The following is a 22168-nucleotide window of genomic DNA, read 5'->3' on the forward strand; positions in this document are numbered from 1 at the left end:
AGTGGAACGCAGCCCCTATGTGGCAGCTGTGCAGGACTTAGGAGGGCCGCATCCTGGGGACATGGCTTTGCCGAGGACTGAAGGCTGCGGTCATGAATGCAGGGCCCCAGGCTTTGCCACAGACTGCGATGCCCCGTCTGCAGCTGAACAGGACGGGACATGTGGCTGTGGACTCTGCCCCCGAGATCCGGGCCCCTGGCTCACCCTGACTCAGCTATCATCGGGTTCCTCCTTAGTCTCCAGGTTCCCAGAATAAAATCCCACAGGCAGACCCTCTCGAGGGAGAGCAGAGGGGAGGAGCCCATCCAGGGCGGGACCAGGCAGGCTGGCGTGGAGCCTTCAGGCCCTGCCTGCGCAGCGCCCTGGTTTGGCCTTGTCCTTCTCAGCTGCCTCCAGGGCCACACTGGGCTCCCTGTGTCCTTTGGGTATTTCTGGGGAGCCCTGGCGAGGGGCACGGTCTGACTGGGACGCTGGTGTCTGCCTGCCTCCTCCGCAGGGTGCTGACGGAGCTTGTGTCCAAGATGCGCGACATGCAGATGGACAAGACGGAGCTGGGCTGCCTGCGTGCCATCGTCCTCTTCAACCCGGGTACGGCCTGCCTGCCGCGCCGTGTCTAGACTGGGCGTCAGCCCTCCCGTGCGGACAAAGGCCCCGGGTTCTCCTCCCAGCCCCACCGCTCACTGCCTCCCTCCTCCGGCCCTGGTGTCTCCTCTTTACAAGGGCAGGGTAGCCACGCGGCCTTTTCCTCGTGGCCCCTGGGAGGGCACACGAGGCGGCCTCTGGATGCAGTGGGGCTCAGTGAGCTGCGCTCGCCCTCAGTGGTTTGTTGAGGCCTCTGGCGTAGCTTCTGGGTCTACTGTCTGAGGTGTGGCACCGCTTTGCACCCAAATCCTGGGCTCCAGAAGGGAGACACCCTTCTCAAGTTTCCAGTGACAAAGTTCTGGAGGCCGGAAGTCCAGGCCAGTGTGAGCAATGGGTCGGACCTGCCCTGGACCCGCATGTGTGCAGCCGACCTCCACCTCAGTTGCTGTGTGGGAAGGGACCTTCTCGGAGCTCCACGCTGGATGGGCTGAGGCCGGGGTGCAGGCAGGCCCCCACCACAGCCCCACATGTCTCGGGGCTCTGCTTTCCCTTCTCTCAGAGCCTCTGAGGTGACAAATGCTAACGCAGTGCTGTGTGCTGGGCCCTGCGCCCAGCAGGGGGGCCCCCGGGCACAGCTGGCCAGGTCTGCCCTCTGGAGCTTAGCAGGCGCTGCCACGTGAAGGGGGAACATGGTGTAGACTGGACGTGCAGGATGTGTCCCGGAGGAGGTGCATTGAGAAGACCACCAGTGAAGTGGGAGGGTTGAGGGCTGGGCCTGACCCTGGGGCGCGGGCAGCCCTGAGAGTTCTAGTGGGCAGGGAGCGGGGCGGAGGGGGGGTGGTTTCTGTGTTTGAAAACTCACCTTGCTGTCTGTGGGGGTGATGGGGGCGTGGAGGGGCAGGTTCAGGGCTGCTGGGGGCTGCTAGGGAGGGGTGGGGATGGCAGCCGGCCCCGACCACCTTGCCTTGTGGAAGCTCTAGCTCTGAGGAGCGGGCTGGGGTGGGGATGGGCGTCCTCTCGTGGGGAGAGCCCGGGATCCCGCCAGCACCGGAGGCTGAGCCTGGTGGAATCCCCGTTCAGGTCGTGCATGGCTTGGCTGCCGGTCCTGGCTGCGGAGCCGAGGCCTGGGCGTGGGGCCACGGGGACAGAGGGGAGAGCCGGAGCCAGGCAGCCCCAGGGCTGGGGAGCCGAGCTACAGAGGAGCCGAGCTGTTCCCAAAGCATGGGGCCATGATGCCGTTGTGGGATGTGGGACTGCCAGGGCGGGGACCCCTGGACCCCTGGTCTAGGGCTCACAGGTGACCTGACAGCAGGTCTGTCCTGCAGCTGAGCCGCTGTGGCCTGCACTTGCTCTGGACCAGCCGCAAGGGGGCCAGCGTGGGCTCCAGCCTGTGTCTTCCGTGCCACTGAGGTGGGCCACACTTAGCTGGAGCCCGACCCAGGACTGTGAACCCAAAGTGGGACACCACGCAGTGGCTGCTGTGGGGAGAGAGGGAGAGACGGCTTCGTCCGATGCTGGCTCAGGGGGTCTTGGGAAATCCCGGGAGACCAGGAAGCAGAGGAGGCTTGGCAAAGCTGTGCCCAGCACGGTGGCCCCTGCTGGCCCAGAAAGCCCCGGGACGCTCACCAAGATGACCCCAAGAATGACCCTCCCTCCTTAGCCCCCACCCCTGGGCCCTGGAGGTTTGGCCACCCCGGTCCTAGGCTTCTCTGTCCACAGGCAGAGCTCCCCCCAGACTGGGCTCCTGCCCCAGGCTCCCCAGACTCAGGATGGCCTTTGGGCCACCCCCTCGGTGTGGGCCTGGCTGTTTCTGGGGAGAGGGTCCAGAGTGTCGTCTTCTCAAAGGGGCTCAGACTCCCGTGCAGCAAAGGCTGCAGGCGTCAGCCAGCCCTCTGGGGGCCGTGGTGATCAGGACAGGGCGAGGGCAGGCCTGCCGCACTTTATAGCTGGGGAGCATGGGTGTCAGCAGGTCCGGGACTACCCGAGATCCTGTGGCCAGTGAGTGGCCGAGCTGGGACTCGAGTCATGGTGGCCTCAAGGGGACAGAGCCCACTGCCCAGCAGCACACTGCGGCCTCATCCAGGCGGGGCTGCAGGGAGCCAGCCTAAGGCCCACGTCCGGGCCAGCTTCCCAGGCGAGGGTTCTGACTGCGGCCCCTCCCCTTCGCAGACTCCAAGGGGCTCTCGAACCCGGCCGAGGTGGAGGCCCTGCGGGAGAAGGTCTACGCGTCCCTGGAGGCCTACTGCAAACACAAGTACCCCGAGCAGCCGGGAAGGTGAGTCCGCTGCGGCCACCGCCCTCAAGGGGCTGGATCCTGACCTCCTGCCCCGGGAGACGGGCACTGGCCCCTCCGGCGCTCCAGTGTGAATTAGAAGGCGACGCCCTCCTCTGCGGAGGGCTCGTCCTGAGCAGGGACGGGATGCCCTCCAGGCCCTGGCGCGCACACTCGGACACTCTCTTTAGCCCCACCCAAGAGACGGGCCGGTGCTGGCGCCCAGTAGGTGCTTGTCTTTGTGGAGGACGTGCATGACGGCAGTGCCTTCCTGCCCACTAAAGGGAACCGCTGGGGGCAGGGTTGGCGTGCTCACCTCAGGAGGGACTGATGCCAGCACATAGTAGGTGCTTTATAAATGTGTTCAGAGTAGATGGCCGTGGTTGGGCTCAGAGCTTGCCTCTCTTGCCCGCCTGACTGTGGGCCCTCGAAGGGCTGGGGCCGGCTCATCTCCAGGTCCACAGTACTGGGCGCACGGTAGGTGTACAGAAGGGGCTAACGGCCTCACGATGTTCCAAGTCTGTTGTTCTGATTCTGCCTGTCCTTCAAAAGGGCATCTCTGGGTTTCGGGGTGTAGGGGCCCCCGACGCCAGCAGGCCTCCCTCTCCCCTGCCCACCCCTGGCACACACAGGGTTAACCGTCCGCTCCTGCTCAGCCCTCATCTGGTTTGGTTTAAAGTGAAACATCCCGGAGGACGGGGAGGAGGACGGAGGGGAGGACGGAGGGGGCGGGAGGCCGCGTGTTTTTCCTGGCTCCACGCCGCAGCCCATCTCCGCCAGCTCAGCAGAAAACAGCTCGTTCTCTGGCGGCGCTCCAGCCCGCAGGCTGCGCTGCTGCCCTGGGAACGGGTGTGCAGCGGCCGACCACGGGGCGCTCCCCCTGCGGTGCAGACGGTGCTAATAACTCGCGAGGCCCCACAGCCCTCTGAGGGTCGGTGTGGAGACACCCGGGCAGCCGCAGGGGCAGGGGCAGAGGTGGACGCCCCTGGGGGAACATTTGGCCCAGTCCCCACGTGGCACAGTCCTTGGCGGCAGAGTGGCTGAGCCTGACATTCCTCCTCCAAGAGCCCCCCACCTGCCCCCCAGGTTCTTCCTGGGAAATCCCTGGGGGTGGGCAGGGCCTGAGTGATGCCCCCTCCCATCCGCCCTCTCTGGGCGTCCCGTGCCCGCAGGCCAGCTCCAACAACGCTGGTCCTGGGGAAGGGGGGTGCCGGTGGGGTGCGGATGTGGATGCTTTCTGCGAAGGGCTTGCTGAGCACAGACCTGCCCCCCAGCTCAGGAGCAGCCCCACCTCTGGTCTCCCCACTGCAGCCAGAGGCATTGCTGATGCTCAGATCCATTCTCACAGCTTAGAATCTATTCTATCATGCTTAGAATCCTGCTATAGCTCCCTCTTGCCCTTAGAGAAAGCCCACGTATTTTAATTTCCCCACCAAGCCCTGTTCAGCCTGCCCCAGCCTGGCGGCTGTCTCGCCACTGGCCCTTCATCCCAGATCTCCACTCCATGGGTCTTCTTTCGGGGTTTTCCTGCCCGCCCTGCACTCTCCTGCCTCCTGGCTGGGGCGTGCTCTATTTCCACTGCCCGAGAGGCCCCTGCTTCCTGCTCTGAGGCTCGGCTCCGGCAGATCTCGTGCTGCTGCAGCTGCAGGGGAATCAGACTGGGAGACTCGTCCGGTCCCCGGGAGGCAGCCAGGCGCCAGGGCGGGCGGTGGGGGGGGGGTCTGCCCCGCCCTCACGCCTGGCGCTCCTGCAGGTTCGCCAAGCTGCTGCTGCGCCTGCCTGCCCTGCGCTCCATCGGCCTCAAGTGCCTGGAACATCTCTTCTTCTTCAAGCTCATTGGGGACACGCCCATCGACACCTTCCTCATGGAGATGCTGGAAGCCCCGCACCAAATGACTTAGGCCTGCTCGCCCGTCCTTCGTGCCCACCAGTCCGGCCACCCTGCCTGGCCGCCAGCTGCTCTTCTCAGCCGAGCCCCGTCCCCGCCCCTTCTCTGCCTGTTTGGATTTTGGGGCGCAGCCTGTCACTGCTAAGCCTAAGAGATATGTTGCCACCTGCGTTATTTTTAATACTGCTCACATTTGGACCTGGGCAGTGGCTTCCCGGGCGGTGGCCAGAGTGGCCGGAACTGGTCTGAGCCCAAGCTGGCCCATCAGGCTTTCCCCAGGGGAGCTGGGGCGGCTCCCGGAGACCCCCACACCTGGAGCCGCTGCTGGGGAGGGCGGCGTTGTTTTGGTCATGTGTCGCTGGCTTTTGGAATCTCCCGGGTGGTCCTCCTCGGTTTGGAGTGCCCCCTCTTGGCTCCTGTCAGTGCTGGTGCCCGGCCAGCTTGGCCCCACCCAGGATCAGGAGGAGGGGACAGACTCGGGGGGGCACTGATGTTTCATTGCCGAAGACCCCATGTGCCCTCCGGGAAGACAAGACGGCCTCTGGGGCAAGCAGGCTTCCCTGCCTTCAGAGTGGAGGGTGAGCACCTTTTTCCAAAGATGACTTGTGATTTCGTCCCCAAGCCAATCAGAATGGGAGCCGACTTCTGTGCAGGGTTTGGGGTCACCCATCCACCCCTCCCGCCTTGGTTTTCTCTGTGCATCTTCCTGGTTTCAGCTTCTTCCCCTGTGCAGTCCTGTCCAACCCAGGGCAACCACACAGCAGTGCCACCCTCTCCTCAAACCCACATTTTCTCTTAGTCTATAAGGAGGGCCAAGGCTAGCCCCTGGTTCCTAGAGGGCTAGCCCAGACACGGGCCCTGCTGAGCTCTCATGGGCAGAGGTCGCCACCCGGGAGGTCCCAGGGATGACAGGGGAGGAGGACGGCTCCCTAGAGGGTCTTCGAGCAGCTGTGCATTTTCGGGGGGAGGCAGGAGGCCCACGGGAGGCATTGAAACCAGAGGGCCTTGCGGGCCGTCAGCCAGGCAGGGAGGGGCGGCGGGGGCCTGCGTCCTGCAGTCTGCTGGTAGAGGGGCCTCTTCTCTGGCTGTGTTCTGTCTAGAAGGCGTGGAATTGGGGAACTTCGAGTGCCGGCGTCCTCAGGCTGGCGCTAGATGCCCCTTGGGAACAGCCAGCCCGCTGTCTTGCACGCAGCCTTACGTGGGGGCTCCATCTGACATCTGCCCTGGTGCGAGGCTCCCCGTGCAGCCCAGCCCCCGCCTGTGCTGCGTTGCCACCAACCTGGGTGCGCACTCACGCGCTGGGCTGGGGTCCCTCAGGTGGAGCCGGCCCCTCTCACACTGCAGCGCCCTCCTTCTGGTCTGAGTCCTTTCCCTGTTCCTGCCTCGCACCCCACGAACCCCGTGTTTGTCAGTAGTAGGGCCTGGACGGGGACGGTAGGAGTGGGCTGTGCGGGAGGGGTCCTGTCTCGTCAGCCCCTGAGGGATGCTCGGGAATGCCGTCTCCCTCCTGCTGTCCCCCTGCAGCTCAGGAGCTGCCTTCCCCAAAGTTGGCTTCCCTAGATGGCACAGGGTCGCCTGGGCTGGGCCTGGAGAGCCGCCTCCAGGCCTCCGTGGGGAAGAAAGTGGCCATTCTTCTCCCAGAGTCCCTGGCCTGAGTGAGCACGGATACCTGGGCAGAGGCTGTGGACCACTCCACCGATGCCTCCTTCCACCCCGCCCCAACGCGGCAGCCGTGGAGGGCATCCCTGCCACGTGGGCACTCCCCCGACCCCCTTCAGGGCCTGCCCAGCTCCCCCTGCTCCCAGACTCTACCTGGAAGCCGTGGTGGCCTGTGGGGCGTGGTCGTCACAGGCAGAGTGACGCTGGCACCCGGGGTCTTCTTCTTGGGGTCCCCCGATTTGTGGGAACCTTAGACTGCCCCCACGCAACACCCCTGGTGCCTTTTGCAGCCTGGCGCGCCCCATCGTCCACGCCCAGTCCCTTCCGCTGCCCCAGCCCTTGGGAACATGGGGGCCCTCTCCTGGGGTCAGCTGCTTCTTGGGAACTTGGCTGTCACCGGCCCTGGCTGGCTGTCCAGAAAGCACTGAGGCCCCAGGCCACAGCCTCCCGAAGCCAGACCCCCTCCCCACGCCCCCCTCCCCACCGCCCACAGGCCCACGCAGCCTCCCGCAGCTGCCTGCCCCCGGCCTCTTGGGCCTTCGGGGCTGTCCTCTCTCCTTGTCAGTCCGCTGTCATCATTGTCGTGTGTCCAGTGCTGTTTGTTTGAGGGGGTTACACGTTGGGGAGGGCCCCTTGCTCAGTGGAGAGGGTGAGTAACCAGGCCTTCAGTAGTAGTTCCAATCTGGTTCGATTAAGGTGATTTTTTGTAATTATTATTATTATTATCATTATTTTGGTGGGACAATCTTTAATTTTCTAAAGATAGCACTAACATCAGCTCGTTAGCCACCCTTCCCTGCCTTGGCCTGGCTGGACGCTTCCTGGGCCCTGGGCTGCCAGTGCGTCTGACATGTTCCTCGGCGTCACCTCCTGCTTTGACATCCAGACGGGGCTTCCAGGCCCAGGAGTGAAGATGACCACACCCCCTGCAGAAGGGGTCGGCAAAGCCATGCTCTGGCTTGCCCCCTGACAGGTATCTCCTTGGAAGCTGGCCTGCCCAGGACGTTCAGCCAGCTGGCCTCGTCACCTAGAAGCATGCGGTCTCTGGGGGAAGACGGCCCCACACCCTCGGTTTTCCAAGTCCCGACGTTCCCAAAGGATTTAGGCTGGCAGGCAGGCGGCAGGTGCTGGAGACCACGCCGGAGCCCCTCCTCCGTGGGGGCCCAGGAGGGCCAGCCAGCCGTGCAGCCGGTGGGTAACCCGCTGATGTTGTCCCCATCATGGAATTAGGCGCGTGGCCTGGTCCCTGCCCACGCAGGTGTGGTGTAACACGTCTGTGCTGCACAGAGAGGAGCTGCGTGGAGCCGCACGCCGTCGGCAGCACTCGCGTAGCAGTTACCAACGTTCTGTGTTTGTTTTTAACCAAGACTTTTCCCCCCATTTTCCTGTAAATTTGCTTCATGTAAGCAAGTATATAAGGACCCCACCTTTGGTGAAATCCGGGTTCGAATGAATATCTCCAGGCCAGGGGATGCATCTATTTTAAGATGCTTTGGAGCAGACAGCTTTTGCAGTTCCTAGTCCTTAGCAATGCCTTAGCTGGCCGCGTAGCTCACATTAGAGAGGATGACAAAGACATACAGAGAGTAAAGATAAGAAAATGTCTAAAGCATCGGGAAAGGTAAAAAAAAAATCTATTTTTGTACAGACGTAATTTTATCCCTCGTGTATACTTGGGTGATACGGCGGGGGGGCTTGTTTTGTTTCTGCTTCCAGAGTCCGGGTGAAAGCTCGAAGTGACGGGCGGGCGGAGGCGGCCAGGGGAGGGAGGGCCGGGCGCGGGCTGGGCGGCCGCTGCCGGGAGACCCTTCCCTGTGGGCCGGGTGGGCCTGAGCCTCCTAGGGTCTTCTTCCCCTGTCGGGTCCTCGTTACAGCCTCGCTCTGCTTTGCCCCCGGCGTCAGCCGGCCTTCCCGCGTCCCGTCTGACTGTGAAACGCCTTCCGCACGTGGCGGTTCTCTGAGACAGCGCGGCCCGGGCCGGCATGGACGGACAGTGGGCTGAGGAGTGTGGGGAGGAGAAAGCCGTGAGAGGAGAAACAAGCAAAACATGAGCGTTTAAAAATACATCACCCTTCAGTTCTCGTTTGTTCCGGGGGCTTCCTGTTCGGGTGTGGGGGGCGGCCACGCAAGGGGGCCTTCAGCCACCCCATAGTGGGATGGCCTGCTGGCCTGGCCTGACCTGGGCTGCGTCCTGATGGTGCCTCAGCTGTCACCCGACCTGCAGTGGTGGCCGGTCCATGGCAGCGAGACCCCAGCTTGGGCTCCTGGGCTCCCCTCGGCTGTTTGACTTTCTCGGTCTGCTCGTTCCACGGCTCTCCTGGGAGCCCCCTCGGGCCTGGGCTGGTCCAGGGGCTGCCCTCAGCATCCACGGGCACTGGGCGTGCGGGCACTTGCAGAACCCGCCTGTGGCCACCTGCCCTGCCCCGGGCTGTCTGACCCGCGTCCACACTGGCCCGAATGGGCAGGAGGTTCCCACACAGGGCCACATAACAAGTGATGTCATCTAACTGCCCCATTAACAACCAGGTAATGACGCCCATCTGCTCCAGCCCGTCTGGGGCAGGGCCTGGGTGCAGCTTGGCGATGGTGCCTGAGCCCTCGTGCACCTCTGTCTAGCGGGTGCCCTCCTGGAGAGCCCCAGACCCTCGACCTGGGAGGGGGGCCTTGAGGGCTGGGGCTGCCCTGTGTCACCAGACAGTTGGTGCTGAGGGCGAAGGTCGCTCCCAGCTGGGAGGGGGTGAAACCTTACAACAGGGAAGTCGGTGACCGAAAGGTGGGGCTCCCCTGATGTCCCCCCCGGGTGTGCTCACACACACACACACGCATTTACACACACGGCCCATCTCACACAGCACACACACAATTCCACACGCTCTCACACTCAAATACACACGCACACACACCCTCATGCACACGCTCGTTGTCCTGGGTATGTCAGCCCCAGGGTGATGGGCCACTCAGGGAACAGTGGGGGCCCATGGGCCTCTGTTGGGGAAGCTGGAGGCTGCCTGCGGCCGTGTTGGGTCACCATGCCACACTCCCTTCCTGGGGGTGTGGAGGGGTGGCTGCCCCCGGAAGCTCTGGGCTGCTCCATGGGCCCCAAGCATGGCTGAGCGGCAGATGCCAGCGGGACTCGAAGCACAGGGACGACCGGAGCCCAGCCTACTGCAGGCTCTGAGGGCCCCGTCGGCCGCCTGCCCTCCCCAGGCCGGGGCATGACCTTGCCCACCAGTACTGCGACCCCACTTCCTTGAAGGTGGGAGTGGGGGGTGCTGTCCGAGGCGCTCGCCAGCTCCACCTGCAGCGTAGCCTCCCCGTGGCCTCTGGGTCTTCCTGGGACTGGCACTCTGGTTTCCTGTCATCAGAGCTCTTGCATACCAGCCGCAGGCCCCTTCCTTGGTCTGGAGAAGGGGTCAGCCCTGGGGGGCCTGGAGAATTGGGAGGGTTGCCTGCCAAGGAGGGGCCTCATCCTACCTTCCACATTCCCAAGCCCACTGTGTGTGCCTGGCGTGGGGCCTCTGGCTCCCTGGCGCCCCCTCCCCGCGGGCCCAGCCCCAGCTCTGGGCAGGGCCTCTGAGGAGTGAATGAGGACCTTCAGGGAGGTCTCAGGCAGGCTGCAAGGGCTCGGAGGCGGGGCCTTCAGTGGGAACTCATGACCGTGCCCTGCGGAGAGCAGGCTCAGTAACTGCAGGGGGAGGAAGGGGCGCCGGGGTCTCTGGGGGACCTCGGAGAGGAAGATCCTGGGTTCCCAGGGAGCGGTGCTGCAAGGGCAGACCCACGTCTCCCCAAGGAGCCATGCGGAGGAGGCCCCGGGTGAGCACTGAGCTGCTAGGCCCCTTCTGTCTCTGACGGCTCGGGGTGGCCTGGCCTCCGCAGGGGCCACTCCTCCCCCAGCCAGGATCCTCCAGACGTTCTGCAGGACGCAGGCTCCGGGGAGCACAGCCGGAGGGGCGCACCTGGGGCAGCGCTGACCCTGGGGTTGGGGAGCAAAGGAGCCGGTGGGCGAGAGGGGGCCGAGGTGGGTGAGTCCAACAGCTGACTCCTAGGGTGAGCAGGACCTCTGGTGACCCCTCCCCCGGGACAGGAGCGCCCCCTAGTGCCTCCGAGCTTCCAGCAGTCAAGCGGAGACCCCAGGCTGCCCACGGGCATTGCATGGCGGCCTGGCCTCGGGCCTCTCTGCTGCCTCTGGTTGCCATGACAACATCTGCCCAGGGCAGTCCCCCTGGACCAGAGATACTGGGCTTGGTAAGCTTATCACCAGCGGGATCAGGTGGTGTCAGACCGAGCCAGTAGGCCTCAGGGTTTGTAACTGGAGAGGTGAGGGTGGGGGCCGCGGGCTTTTGGATGGGACAGTGCTGAGCACGCACCCTATACCAGGCCCTCTGCTGGGTGCTGGGGCCCAGCGACAGGAAAGGGCTGGCCCAAGCAGGCAATGTGATGGGAGAATGAACGTGCATGGGAAACGGGGGCATTCTGGAGGGGGCCCTGGCCCTGGCAGAGGACACGGGGGACGCGGGAGCCGGTGCCATCACTGGGCCCAAGGGCAGCAGTACCCGGAGTGACTGGAACCCAGTGGAGGTGGTCAGGGGGATCTTGGGGACCTCAGGCAGGAATGGGCCGGAGCAGGGAGGGCTCAGGGAAGAGGGGGCTTGTAAAGATTCAGTTCCTGCATCCCCAGGCCCCTAACGCCGAAACGGTTCCATCTGTCCCCAAACCCGGGACTCCCTGGTAGTGTGTGTGAGGACCGACCCTAACCAGGACACGGGAGAAGCCTCTGCCCTGCTGCCCTGCCATGGTGGCATGGGTCCTGGCCCACTCCTGCTGGGCAAGTGTGGACCTTGAGGGCGCAGCCAGCCTGTGGCCTGTGGACTTTCTCATCCCTCTGCTCCCGAGGGGCCGTCCCGGCCGGTGGTGACCTCGAGGACTCAGAGTGTCAGAGTGGGCTGGCCACTTTAGCATTTCCACCCCCCATCCAGCTGCAGGTCCCTTCTGCACAGATGCCTAGAGAGAACCCGGAGGAGGCGAGGGGGCTGCAGCCCCGGCATATGCAGACCCTCAGGAGGTGTCCAGAGGCAGGACCAGCCCAGCCCGCAGCCCCCTGGTGATGATGGACCCAGAAACCCCAGGCTGTCAAAGGTGCAGCCGGTCCTTCTGGACGGAAGGTCCAGCCCCGGGGCCTGAGTGTGAGGCGGCACTGCCCCCTGCTGGAGGCACCGGGGCAAAGCCCGGAGTCCCTTCCTGTCTGCAGGTGGTTCCTGCAGCCCCTTCCGCACTGGGTCCCGTCCCCTGCACGTACAGTCAGCAGGAGCTGCACGGAGCCTGCCCCCCGGGCAGCCCCCCATGCCGACTGAATCAGAAGATCTGGGGTGGAGCCCGCCCCTGCTTTGTAACGACAGCCGGGGGTGGGCTGTGCAGCCCTACTGTGTGCTCAGCCTGGCGTGGGAGGTGGAGCTGGGCCTCAGTTTCCCCACCTCCACAATGAGAACAGAAGTCCCCACGTCCCAGGGCCGTTGTGACGAAAGTGTACAAGACCTTGTCATCCAGAAAAAGCTCTGAAGTTGCTGCTTCCTGTTTTATCCTGGCATGAAGAGGCTCCAGCGCACTCAGGGGCACGGAGCTGGGCGAGGAGGGGCTGGAGCCCTTGGGGATGCGGCCGGGGGTCCATCTCCGGAGAAGGCCAGGGCCTGGGGCCCAGGAGGGGGCGCTGGGGAGGGGGACCCAGGTTGGGCACCATCGTGCCCTTGAAGGTGATAATCCAAGGTTGGGTCAGAGCCACGCGTGAGGGCCAAGCTGGGGGCGTTGGGCAATCCTGGAGAGGGGACTTAGTTCATTCATTCGCCCATTCATTCATTCACTGGACAACACTTGTCAGGCCCAGGCCCCAGCCTGAGGGGCTCTCCACCTGACTAGGCAGGGAGGCCGGGGAGGAGGGCTCCTGGATCTGAATCCGGAGCACCTGAACCCCCTCCCCTGCCATCCGCAGCATGGCCTTGGTGCAGCTGTCCCTGACCCTGAGCCTCAGGCCCCCTCTTGACCCCTGGTGGTCTGACCTAGCCTGGCAGGGCCGGCTGCGGTCTCTGACTCGAAGCCTGTGGGGCATTGTGCTCAGCACACGGTGCAGCCGAGAAAACCTGCTTCCGCCCCTGGGGCCCGTGTCGGTTCCCGTGTCGGTTCCGGTGTCAACAGGGCAGAGGTCAGCCCAGAGCTTCCAGGGGAGCCCAGGCCCACAGCCCAGAGAATGCGTGGCATGGGGCCGAACTCACGCGCTTCATGGCACCTACCCGGCCGCCCTGCCTCCCGGGGTGGTGCTGATGCGGCAACGCCCGGGCTGCAGTCCTGAGGAGCCTGCTCTGGCTGCAGAGCCGCAGGTCTCGGGGCAGCCACCCCGAGGTGGGCCTCCGTCCTCCCTTCATTCCTGCACCAGCAGCTGCCCGTGCCTGGCCCATCCAGGGAGGCATGAGGGTCGGGAAGCCCGGTCTGGGATCCAACCCCAGCTGGAGCCGGGTGGGCAGAACATTTACCTCCCTGGCCTCAGTTTCCCCTCTGTGGACGGGTGGGAATGGTACTGAGCTGATGCTGTGAAGCCTCGGAGTAGAGGGTAAAGGATCTCGCGAGACGAGCGGCCCCATCGCTCAGGTAAGAGACTGAGACCGGGAGAGGAGGAGATTGTGGGGGTCAGCCAGGGCAGTGGACCCAGGTCCTGGCTCCCAGGCGGTGCTCTGGGCGTGAGCGGCCCGGCCCCCGCCTCTGAGGAACTGCCAGCTGTCGGGACAGGGAGCCGGGCAGACCCACAGCAGCCTGAGGTCAGCATGGTGATGGCCTCGGGGGGCAGGTGTGAGCCCAGGGGCAGAAAGAGCCAAGCCTACCCCGGGGGATGGGACGGTCCCCAGGCTCAGGGTGCCAGGAGCCCCACAGAGACGCCTGTGGGCCTCACTTCCCATCTGCTGAGCCCTCGGGGCAATGGGGAAGGGCCTGGGTGGAGGGCCCAAACTCTGAGGCTCCCCCAGGCACGTCCGTCTCCGCTCGGTGAGGGCGGGGGCTGCGGCTGCTCTGGAAGGCAGTTTCTTACAAAGCTGAACGTCGTCATCCAGCCCTCTTGCTCCTAGGTATTTACCCAGCTGATTTGAAAACATACGTCCACCCCAAACCTTGTGCGTGAACCCTCATGGTGGCTTTATTCGTAATTGCCAAAAACTGGAAGCAACCAAGATGTCCTTCAGTGGGTGATGGACACACAGACTGAGGTCCCTCCAGACAGAGAAATACTCTGAGCAATGAAGAGAAACGAGCCGTCAAGCCGCAGAAAGACATGGATGAGTCTTAAATGCATATTGCTGCTTAGAAGCCAAAGAGAAAAGGCCATGTATTGTCCCATTCCATGTATACGACGTTCTGGAAAAGGACAGAAGCGTACAGCTGGCAAACACACCAGTGGTTGCCAGGGGTTCACTGGGGGAAGGTTGAGTAGTTGGAACACTGAGGGTTTTTTTAGGAAGGTGAAACTATTCTCTAGGATACCGTAATGGTGGATACACGACACGATGCGCTTGTCAAAACCCACGGGACTTAGAGCACCCACAGGGAGCCTTGCTGTCTGCCAACTTAAAAGATTACTCAGGAGGACGGGGAATCCAGGGTGCAATGCAGCCTGTGACAGAACAGGCCACCTGGGGCACAAATGTAGGACACGACCTCACTGAAGTGGGTGGAGGAAAAAGCCGCTGGCCTGATAGCTTTGGAAATGAGTGTGGTTTGCAGAAATACAGGAGAGAGGATGTGTGTGTGTGTGAGACTGTACCCCAGCTGATAAAGCTGCTTCCCCGGGCTGTGGGTCCACAGCTCTGACGCTGCTGTCCACATACCCTGGAACTGAGCCGTGAACCGTGGCGGGAGCCAGGCTGGCCACCTCGGAGGGGGAGTGACAGGTAAGCGGAGGGGGATGCTAGAATGAGCCATGGGTGATGGATTAGAGTTGGAGACATCAGTATGGACTCACGTTCAGCTTCACACAGATGGCCACATTCAGGAACTTCTATAGATATGTGTGCGTTACACGGGTTAGGGGACACACATGAATTTCCTTGCTCTGTCAGTTGAGAGAGACTAGAAGCAACGGGAAGCTCCCAGAAGCGACGAGCACACCAGCACCCAGAACTTGGGGTCTAACACCATTCTCCAATGAGAGGACCAGGGATCCCTGGAGAAATGGCTGATTCTAGGGCTCCGGGCAGGAAACGTGCACAATGCACCCGGAGCATCGCGTTGTGCCAGAGGTAAAGAGGTGCAGGAGCAACAGTGAAAACACAAGGGGTGCGTCCGAGGGACATGGGGGCAACCACACAGCTCCCAGCCGCCAGGGCTGGAACAGCTGCAGCCGGAGCAGAAGAAATAAAGTCGTACTGGATTATAACTCGAGTATAACAGAGAGGTCTGTGAGTTCCTCCTCACGTAAATAAAGGGCTGAATAAATAAACAAATGGGCTGGAGGAATTCCAAATGGTTCATGCAGATGCTCAGGCCGCCCTCGCGGAGCGGGGAGCTTAATCCCACTCCTTGAGTGTGAGCTGTGCGGTGACTTCCCGATGAAGAGGAGAGCACAGGGAGGAGAAGACGAGTAACGTCGCAGGGGAGAAGCCTGGCAGACCCGGCCTCAGCCGGTGCTCGAGGTCAAACCGACGGGCGAAGTGCTGGTCCCAGCACCCCTCCTGATGCCGTGTGAGGGGAAGGACGCTCCCCTCTGTGCTCTTCACCCTCGTGCCCAGCACCCCAGTCGTGTGAGACGCCTCAGACAAGTCCCGACGGAAGGACAGTCTCCAGCGTCCCTGCTGGTCCTCCTCTAAATGGTCCAGGCATCAAAAACAGGACAGTCTGAGAAATGGTCACGGCCCAGAGGAGCCCGAGGAGACGGGACGACTCCCTGACATAGGGGATCCTGGATGGGATCCCGGGATGGAGAAAGGGCAGTAGGTAAAAAATGAAGAAAAGCCAAATAGAGCGTGGGCCTGAGCGAGAACGTATCAGTGCTGGTCCACTGTCACGACACGCGGACCACAGGACCGTGACGTGTCAGCGTCGGGGGACTGGGCTGGGGTCCATGGGAAGTCTCTGTGCTTCCTTTGAACTCCTTGTAAATCTAAGACTATTCTAAAGTTAAAAAGATGATTTAGAAAATTCAAGGAGCAAGTGTCCGTAAGAAATGTCACAAATATCGCGTGCCCGTCGACTCGCGGAACCGTCGTGTTTAACGAAGACCCCCGCTGCTTCTGAAGCTGCTGTGGTCGGGGCTTAGCTTCTTCAGAGAGAGTCCCTGTCGAGCCTTTATCAACATCCCGTCTTCAGACGGGGCGGGAGAGCTGGGGTCTGGGGAGGTGACCTGCTGGGCTGACGGGCTCTCCCCTCACCTCTCTCCCCCTCCCCCTCCCTCCTGCCCTCAGAGGTTGGGGTCACTAACTAGGGTCACTGTTGCTTGTGCCCAAGCCTCAGTTTCTCCAAGTGCAAGCTGACTGGGGATGGGTGTGGCCCAATCACAGAACCGCGGTGGCAAGTTTGCAGTTTTTAGTTGGGCTTCTGTATTTCAGTCTGAAAGGCCCCTGGGCTCAGCTGAGACAGGAGCAGCCTGGGTGCTTTGGGGACAGGCCGGGAAGGCTGCTGGGCAGAGACCGGCCCCTCCCACAGCCAGCGTGCCCCTGGCTGACCTGTGGCCTGGCTCCCAGGTCCCGTGTCATCAACACCCCAGGGATGGCAGGTGGGCCAGGAGCCTCAGCTGGGTACCCAGGCCACCCCATATGTTACCTGTCCGTGAGTCAGTCTCCAGCTCTCCCACAAAAATACGCCCCGAGTTCCAGGGCCGTAGGACCCGTGTTGAGGCCCCAGGGATGGGGGTCTGAAGAGCAGCGCCCTCCCGGCAGAGAGGCAGGGTTTCCCGAGGGTTCTTGTTTGTCGGGGGTTGGATGGGGTGTGTGTAGGAGGGGAGAGAGGAGCATCTCACATGGAACAGGAAGAAGTGGGCTCTGCAGAACTTCTGGGGCAGTGTCTCAGGTGGTGCCTGGGGGCCAGGAGACCCAGGGCCCTGCAGGTGGTGGCAACCCTGGAACCCAGTCTTGGCCTTCTTCCCCCTCCCCCTGGGGGGGCGCGGGTTCCGGAGTCACACCTGTCAGCTCTCCTACTTGCTCATCAAGTCAGCCTCAATTTCTCTGTCTGTGAAGTGGGGCCTATCCTGGCACCTCCGTCAAGGCGCTGAGCTGAGCTGAGCTGAGCGCTCACAGGCAATAGCTCACCCGCCCTGGCACCACAGAGCACTCGGCAGGGGCGGCTTGGCTGGACTGAGGACCAGAGACCCTCCCAAGGGCCTGGCTTTGCAGCCTCAGTGGCGTTTCCCATGGAGGTCCTTTCTCTGGGCACTGGGGAGGAGTGAGGTCTAGCTGGGGACGGCACAGCATCCGTGACAAATGCGAGTCTCTCGAGAACCAAATGCTGCGAGCGAGAGCCTCCCAGGGCATGGGGGGAGCTGTTCCCGTTGTGGAGCAGAGCGTCGCAGGCCGGAAGTGGGAGTGGAGGTGGGGCTCACCTGGGCCATGGGCTCCGGGATGAGCAAAGTGGAAAACGTCTAGGGGGTAGAGGACGGAGAGAGCAGGGTTGCAGGAGGGTCATGAGGTTGCAGAGGGCCCTGGGTGGGGACGGGGGTGACAGGAAAGGGTCCAGGAATTTGCCAGTAAGTACAAAGACAATAAACCTGGGGTGAAACAAGTAAGTGATACTTCAATGGGAAAAAAGCAGTTTAGAAAAAAACAACAGGTGAGTCAGGAGCAAATGGGATTGGAGTGAGTAGCTGCTCTGAGCTGTTCATCTCGAGTGCTAGCTGTCTGCTGTTCCTGGCAATAGCAGGGCTGCCTGGAGCACTGGGTTGAGAAGGATTCTGAGGCCTCGTCTGGGCACAGTAGACAGATGCCCTGGCTGGCTGGCTCTGCTGCAGCCTTAGGAGAGAGGAGGCTGTGCACCTGCCAGCCTGACAGAGCTGTTGCTGTGGACTGCACCCTTTAACGGCCCATTGGAATGTGAGGGTTGGAGAGGGCAACTGGCTTAAAGGGCCAGAGCCAGCTGACTTCACTTGGTCATCCCTCTGACTCTGGTGGTTTCTTTCTGTTGGTCACGTCAGCCCCTCTCAGGGCTCTAGATTTACCAGTCTCTGGACACCCTCTCCTAACCCCCCAACCCCGCCACAGTCAGAGGCCCTGGCTCTTCTGTTGGATGAGTTACAATAGCTTGTAAAGCTGGGTTGCAGTTCTCTGGGTGGGCAGTAGGTGGCGCTCTCTAATTATTCCGAGCTGGAAGTCCCTCAATTTTGCAACTTTAGGATTTATAAAACCAAAACAACGTATCCATTGAACATGTTCAATAAAGCCTATTTTTGCACACTGAATTCTGTGGGTAATAACATTGAATTAAGTCAGATTCAAGCAAAGAGGTGTTTTATGGACTTTCTATTCCCTGCACACTGCTTTCCTTGACTTGTGGGGCTGCAGTTGAGGGTGACCCCGACAAACGGTAACCTCCCTGGAGAACAGGATGGGTGTGAACCTCGCCACGGCAGGAGGTATTCAGCATTCTCCCCCGGGGGAAGCCCATACCTGCTTGGTATTTGTAATGTCCCTCGAATAAGGGGGAACCGTCACCAGGTGCCTCCACCCAGCGCGATGGCGGTTAGGCGCAGGGCTGTCAGCACCCTCTTCCGCCACCAGAGGGCAGCGTTGCCCCACCAAGCGCACCCCACCTTCAAGCCCGGCGCCCTGTGCTGATTGGCTAAGCCCTGCCGTCTCCCTGGCAACCGTCTCCAGCCCTCCCTCTGCCGGTGCCCGCGCACAGCATGCTGCTGATGTGATGGGCAGGTGTGGTCCCTCCACTCTGTCCCCACTCCCGGGGCCGAGGAGCTGCCCGAATGGACCGTGCCGGGTGGTGGAAGCTGCGAGGGCCTCCAAACCAGCATCTCTGATTTCAACTTGGCTCGGGGGTCCTCCTTTTCCTCAAATGCTTGTCTTCCCACATCCTGCTGTGGAGACAGAGTGGAAAAAAGAGAGAGCTTTCAGAGCCAGGCGTGAAGGCCGCAGAACCCTGTGAGCAGCATCCTCCTTGTGGAGCCCCTGTGTCCCGCTCCCTCCTGGGCTGATCATCTCACACCTGGTGATGGGGGCTGGGCTGGGGAGGGTCCACCTGCTGCTGAGGGCGGGGGAGGGGGTGCAGAATGCAGGACATGAGCTGCGGGGAAGGGGGGGGGCTGCCTGGGTCATCTGCCCCCAGCTAGTCCTGGAGGAGTCCTGGTGGGAGCCCCCGCTGTGGCCAGACCTTGTCAGGTGTGAAATGATTATGAATACTGACCACCTTGGACCCCAATGTGACACCCCATTCTTTCCCCAGAGCCTGCAGAAAGCCTCAGGAGGGCACCGTCCCAATTCAGAGCGAGATACAGAGGAGGAGGATGGTCGGGGCATGCCTGCAGCCTGCACGGGGCATCCAGCACCTGCATCCGGGGGCCAGGGCCATTAGTCCCAGCTAAGCAAGGTGTGGGCAGGTGAGGAGCGTGAGGAGGCAGGCCGGGAGACAGGCACCAGCCCAGACAGCATGGCCAGGCGGCCTCACTGAGGAGCCAACCACGCGCAGATCCAGGGAAGGACATCCCACAGGGGAACAGCAGGTATGAAGGCTCAGAGGCAGGAGTGTGCGGGTGTTCAAAGAATAGCACGGAGATGAGAAAGAGGAGGGAGGTGGGGTGGGGCCCACGGGCAGCGTGGCAGGGCCCGCAGTGCTGAGCTTCGGCCAGACGGCTGACAGTCCTGGTCGCCTCCTCTCAGTTCCCCGCCAAGGGAGTCTGCCTCCCACCAACCCTTCACGAGCATTCCCTCCCACTCAGGAGGGTCAGCTCGTGCTGTCCCCATGCCACTCCCTCCTGATCCCCCTCCTTCCTGCCCCCTCCTCCTTGGCCTGGCAGACTCTTACTTGTCCCGAGCAGAAGGCCGGCGCCAGGCCCCTCTATGGCCACACACCGCCCGCTTCTTGGTCAAGGGTGTGCTTGCAGACCTCTGTGGCTCCTCACTCGCTGGAGCCCCTGTCTTCTCCTCCGGGTCCCCTGAGACCCAACTCAGGGCCAGGTGCCCAGGGGGCTGATCACATGACACGTGGGTTGGGCGTAGACCCCAGAGGAGGGGGCTGTGGTTCAGGAAACTTCACAGATTGTCTGTATTTAGACAGGACGGTCATCCTGCGGCAAGTCAGAGGTTCAGGGGCAAAGGTAATGGTGTTTGGCCCCGAGTTCCCACCCACTCATTCACCAAACGCTGCCTGGAAACCCGCGTGCGCCAGGCCCTGTGCTGGCTCAGGACAGAGCAGAGTGAGCACAGAGATGCTAACTCCAATAGAGATGCTAACTGTCTGGTAGAGATGTAACGTGGGCCATCTGTGCGATTAAAAATTGTCTAGTGGCCACATTAGGAACCACTTGAATTTTAATAATATGTTTTGCTTAACCCAGTATATCAAACTATTTTTATTTCAACATGCAAGCAGTATAAAAATAATTAATGAGCTATTTTACATTCACTTTTTGGGTACCGAATCTGAGATTTGGTATATATTTGACACGGACAGCACATCTCGATTTGTGCAAGCCGCATTTGAAGCTCTCGGAAGTCACATGTGGCTCGTGACTGGCGTATTGGAAAGTGAAAGTCTAGAACATTCTCACAGGGCTGTATGCAGGCAGCAAATGTGGGCTGATCTGTGCCAGGAGGAGGCCACATTCGAGGGGCTGTGGGGGCACAGAGTGGGGAGCAGCCAGTGGGGGAGGAGGCTGGAAGGCTTCTCAGAGGAGGTGGCATTTGAGCTGGGCACTGAAGGGTGGACAGGTGTTCTTTGGCTACAAAATAGGGAAAAGAAATCTAAGTTCATTCCTGGTTCCCCAGGTAGGGCTCCTGAAGATCAAGGACAGCCTGAAATAACCAAGACCTTTGATGACCTCCCTAGCAGGTGTCCCTGAGGGAACCACTGGTTTAAATCGTCTTATTTCTGCTCTGGGGCAGTGCTGATGTCTCCCGTCTTCTAGTTACAAACACTGAGGCCTAGAGGTCCAGCTACTAACAGGCGGCCATGAATATTGAGCATTACCTGGTCCAAATACTCTTGTATAAGGCTGTTGTCTATGCGCCTGGGAGCCTTCCAGAACCTTTGCTTATATGTTACAGGGAGGTGGTGCAGGTTGGGATTCCCAAAACCTGTCTGCACCCAGACGTGATCGCCCGGTACTGCTGTGTCATCTGCCTTAGGTCTGCCTGAAGTCTCTCCTGCTGCCGTTGGGGCCCCAGGGCCGCTCGGGCACCACCTGCACCGATGGCCATCCCCGGGGACCAGCCTGGAAAGCCGCCGTGTTCGTAGAAACTCTTAGACACGCGTCTCCTAAAATGTTCTACAAAGAATCAAAAGATGAAACCCATGTCAGGGCCTCTCCGGGTAGGTGGCCAGGGTGAGGGTGGCCGAGGACTGGGACAGCTCCGTGTGACCAGATGCACGGCCCCTCCACTCTCGGGAAGTGTCCACTCTCCCTCGTGTTAACAGAGGCGGTTCTGGAATCGACACTCTGGTTCCAGGTGGTGGGTGGGCAGCAGGAAGCCCCCCCAGGACCTCCCTCCTGCTGTCGGGAATCCGAGCTCCATCCCGGCGGGTTCAGCATCGCCCTTCCTGTCGCAGACGCTTGCTGCACGTTCCCCGACGGAAGTGGTCCCACCTCGCTCTTCTCAGTGCTGCAGGGCAGGTCTGAGCAGGGCCCAGCGGCGTGGCCGCTGTGAAGGGCGCTCGTGTCAAAGTCCCAACTCCATCCGAAGGTGAGGAAGAACCGAGAGTGACTGACGGGAAACTGTTTGCCAGCCGAACTCCCGGGCCCCCTGCTTTCAGGGTCCCTCGAGGCTTGGGCCCGGCTCGCTCTGCTGCTGAAGAGGCAGAGGGGGTGCGTGGAGGAGCATGGGCTGCAGCGTGCGATCCGGGGGTGGATCTGGGCCCTGGCGCAGGCTGGCTCCGGGACCCCCATCCAGCCTCCGCCCCGGCACCCGCCCTGGCACCACACTGCTCCCGCCGTGCCTGCCGTGTGTCGGGCAGGGGCTGCAGTCCGGCCTCACACTCTTCTTCTCCTCGCTCCCCGGCCTGGGGAGGCTCATGCGGGCTGCTGCCTCCCAACACGGTGCGGGGGACGCGGTCACTGGGCAGCGAAGGGTTAACTCAGCAGACCTGGGGCACCCACACCCTGGTCTGGCCCTGGCCCAGCTCCCGGGAGGGACCCTCCAGCCCTGGGGAGTCCTGCCTGATCGGAGTGTCTTTGTTCCCTGGGGCCCTGGGCCACGCCAGCGAGTCTTTGCTGGTGACGGGATTTACGGGGAGCCTTGGGCTCGACCTCTGCAGAGGCTGGAGGCTAGGGTCAGCCGCACGGGGGTCAGCTGTGCCTACGTGACCGACACACACTGAGCACCTGGACACAAAGCTCGGGGGGCTTCCCTGGTTGGCGACCCCGTCTCGTGTTGTCCCACGTGGTTCTGGGAGAGCTGCGCGCCGTCCACAGGCCTCCGCTGGGAGGGGGTGACTGGAAGCGCCGGTCTCTCCAGGACCTGCCCCTCCGCTGTGCTATCTTCATCTCTGTGCTTCTGCTGCGATAAACCGTCATGGTGACCGCAGAGGCTTGGCTCCGTTCTGTGAGAATTCTTGCGAATCGTTGAGCCTGAGTGTGGTCCTGG

At 62.0% G+C, this 22168-nt stretch overlaps 1 protein-coding gene and 1 long non-coding RNA gene across 11 annotated transcripts in view; both read left to right on the plus strand.

Moving 5' to 3' along the window:
• The window catches only part of RXRA (retinoid X receptor alpha), a 102431-nt gene extending 93966 nt beyond the window's left edge, over window positions 1-8465 (plus strand). For all 10 annotated transcript variants that reach the window (XM_070596347.1, XM_070596354.1, XM_070596352.1 and 7 more), the window contains 3 exons: window positions 497-588; window positions 2752-2857; window positions 4608-8465. In XM_070596347.1, the coding sequence (XP_070452448.1) occupies window positions 497-588; window positions 2752-2857; window positions 4608-4755 (346 nt within the window). In that variant the 3' untranslated portion in view covers window positions 4756-8465. The remainder of the gene's footprint in view (window positions 1-496; window positions 589-2751; window positions 2858-4607) is intronic.
• A 9762-nt stretch (window positions 8466-18227) lies between these two features.
• LOC139079707 (uncharacterized) lies at window positions 18228-22108 on the plus strand. Its single transcript, XR_011533569.1, has 4 exons — window positions 18228-18511; window positions 18813-19089; window positions 20714-20897; window positions 21135-22108. It is a non-coding gene; the product is annotated as an uncharacterized lncRNA (long non-coding RNA).
• Window positions 22109-22168: the final 60 nt, after the last annotated feature.

This window comes from Equus przewalskii, chromosome 26, assembly GCF_037783145.1.
Source record: "Equus przewalskii isolate Varuska chromosome 26, EquPr2, whole genome shotgun sequence".
NCBI classification, from domain to species: domain Eukaryota; kingdom Metazoa; phylum Chordata; class Mammalia; order Perissodactyla; family Equidae; genus Equus; species Equus przewalskii.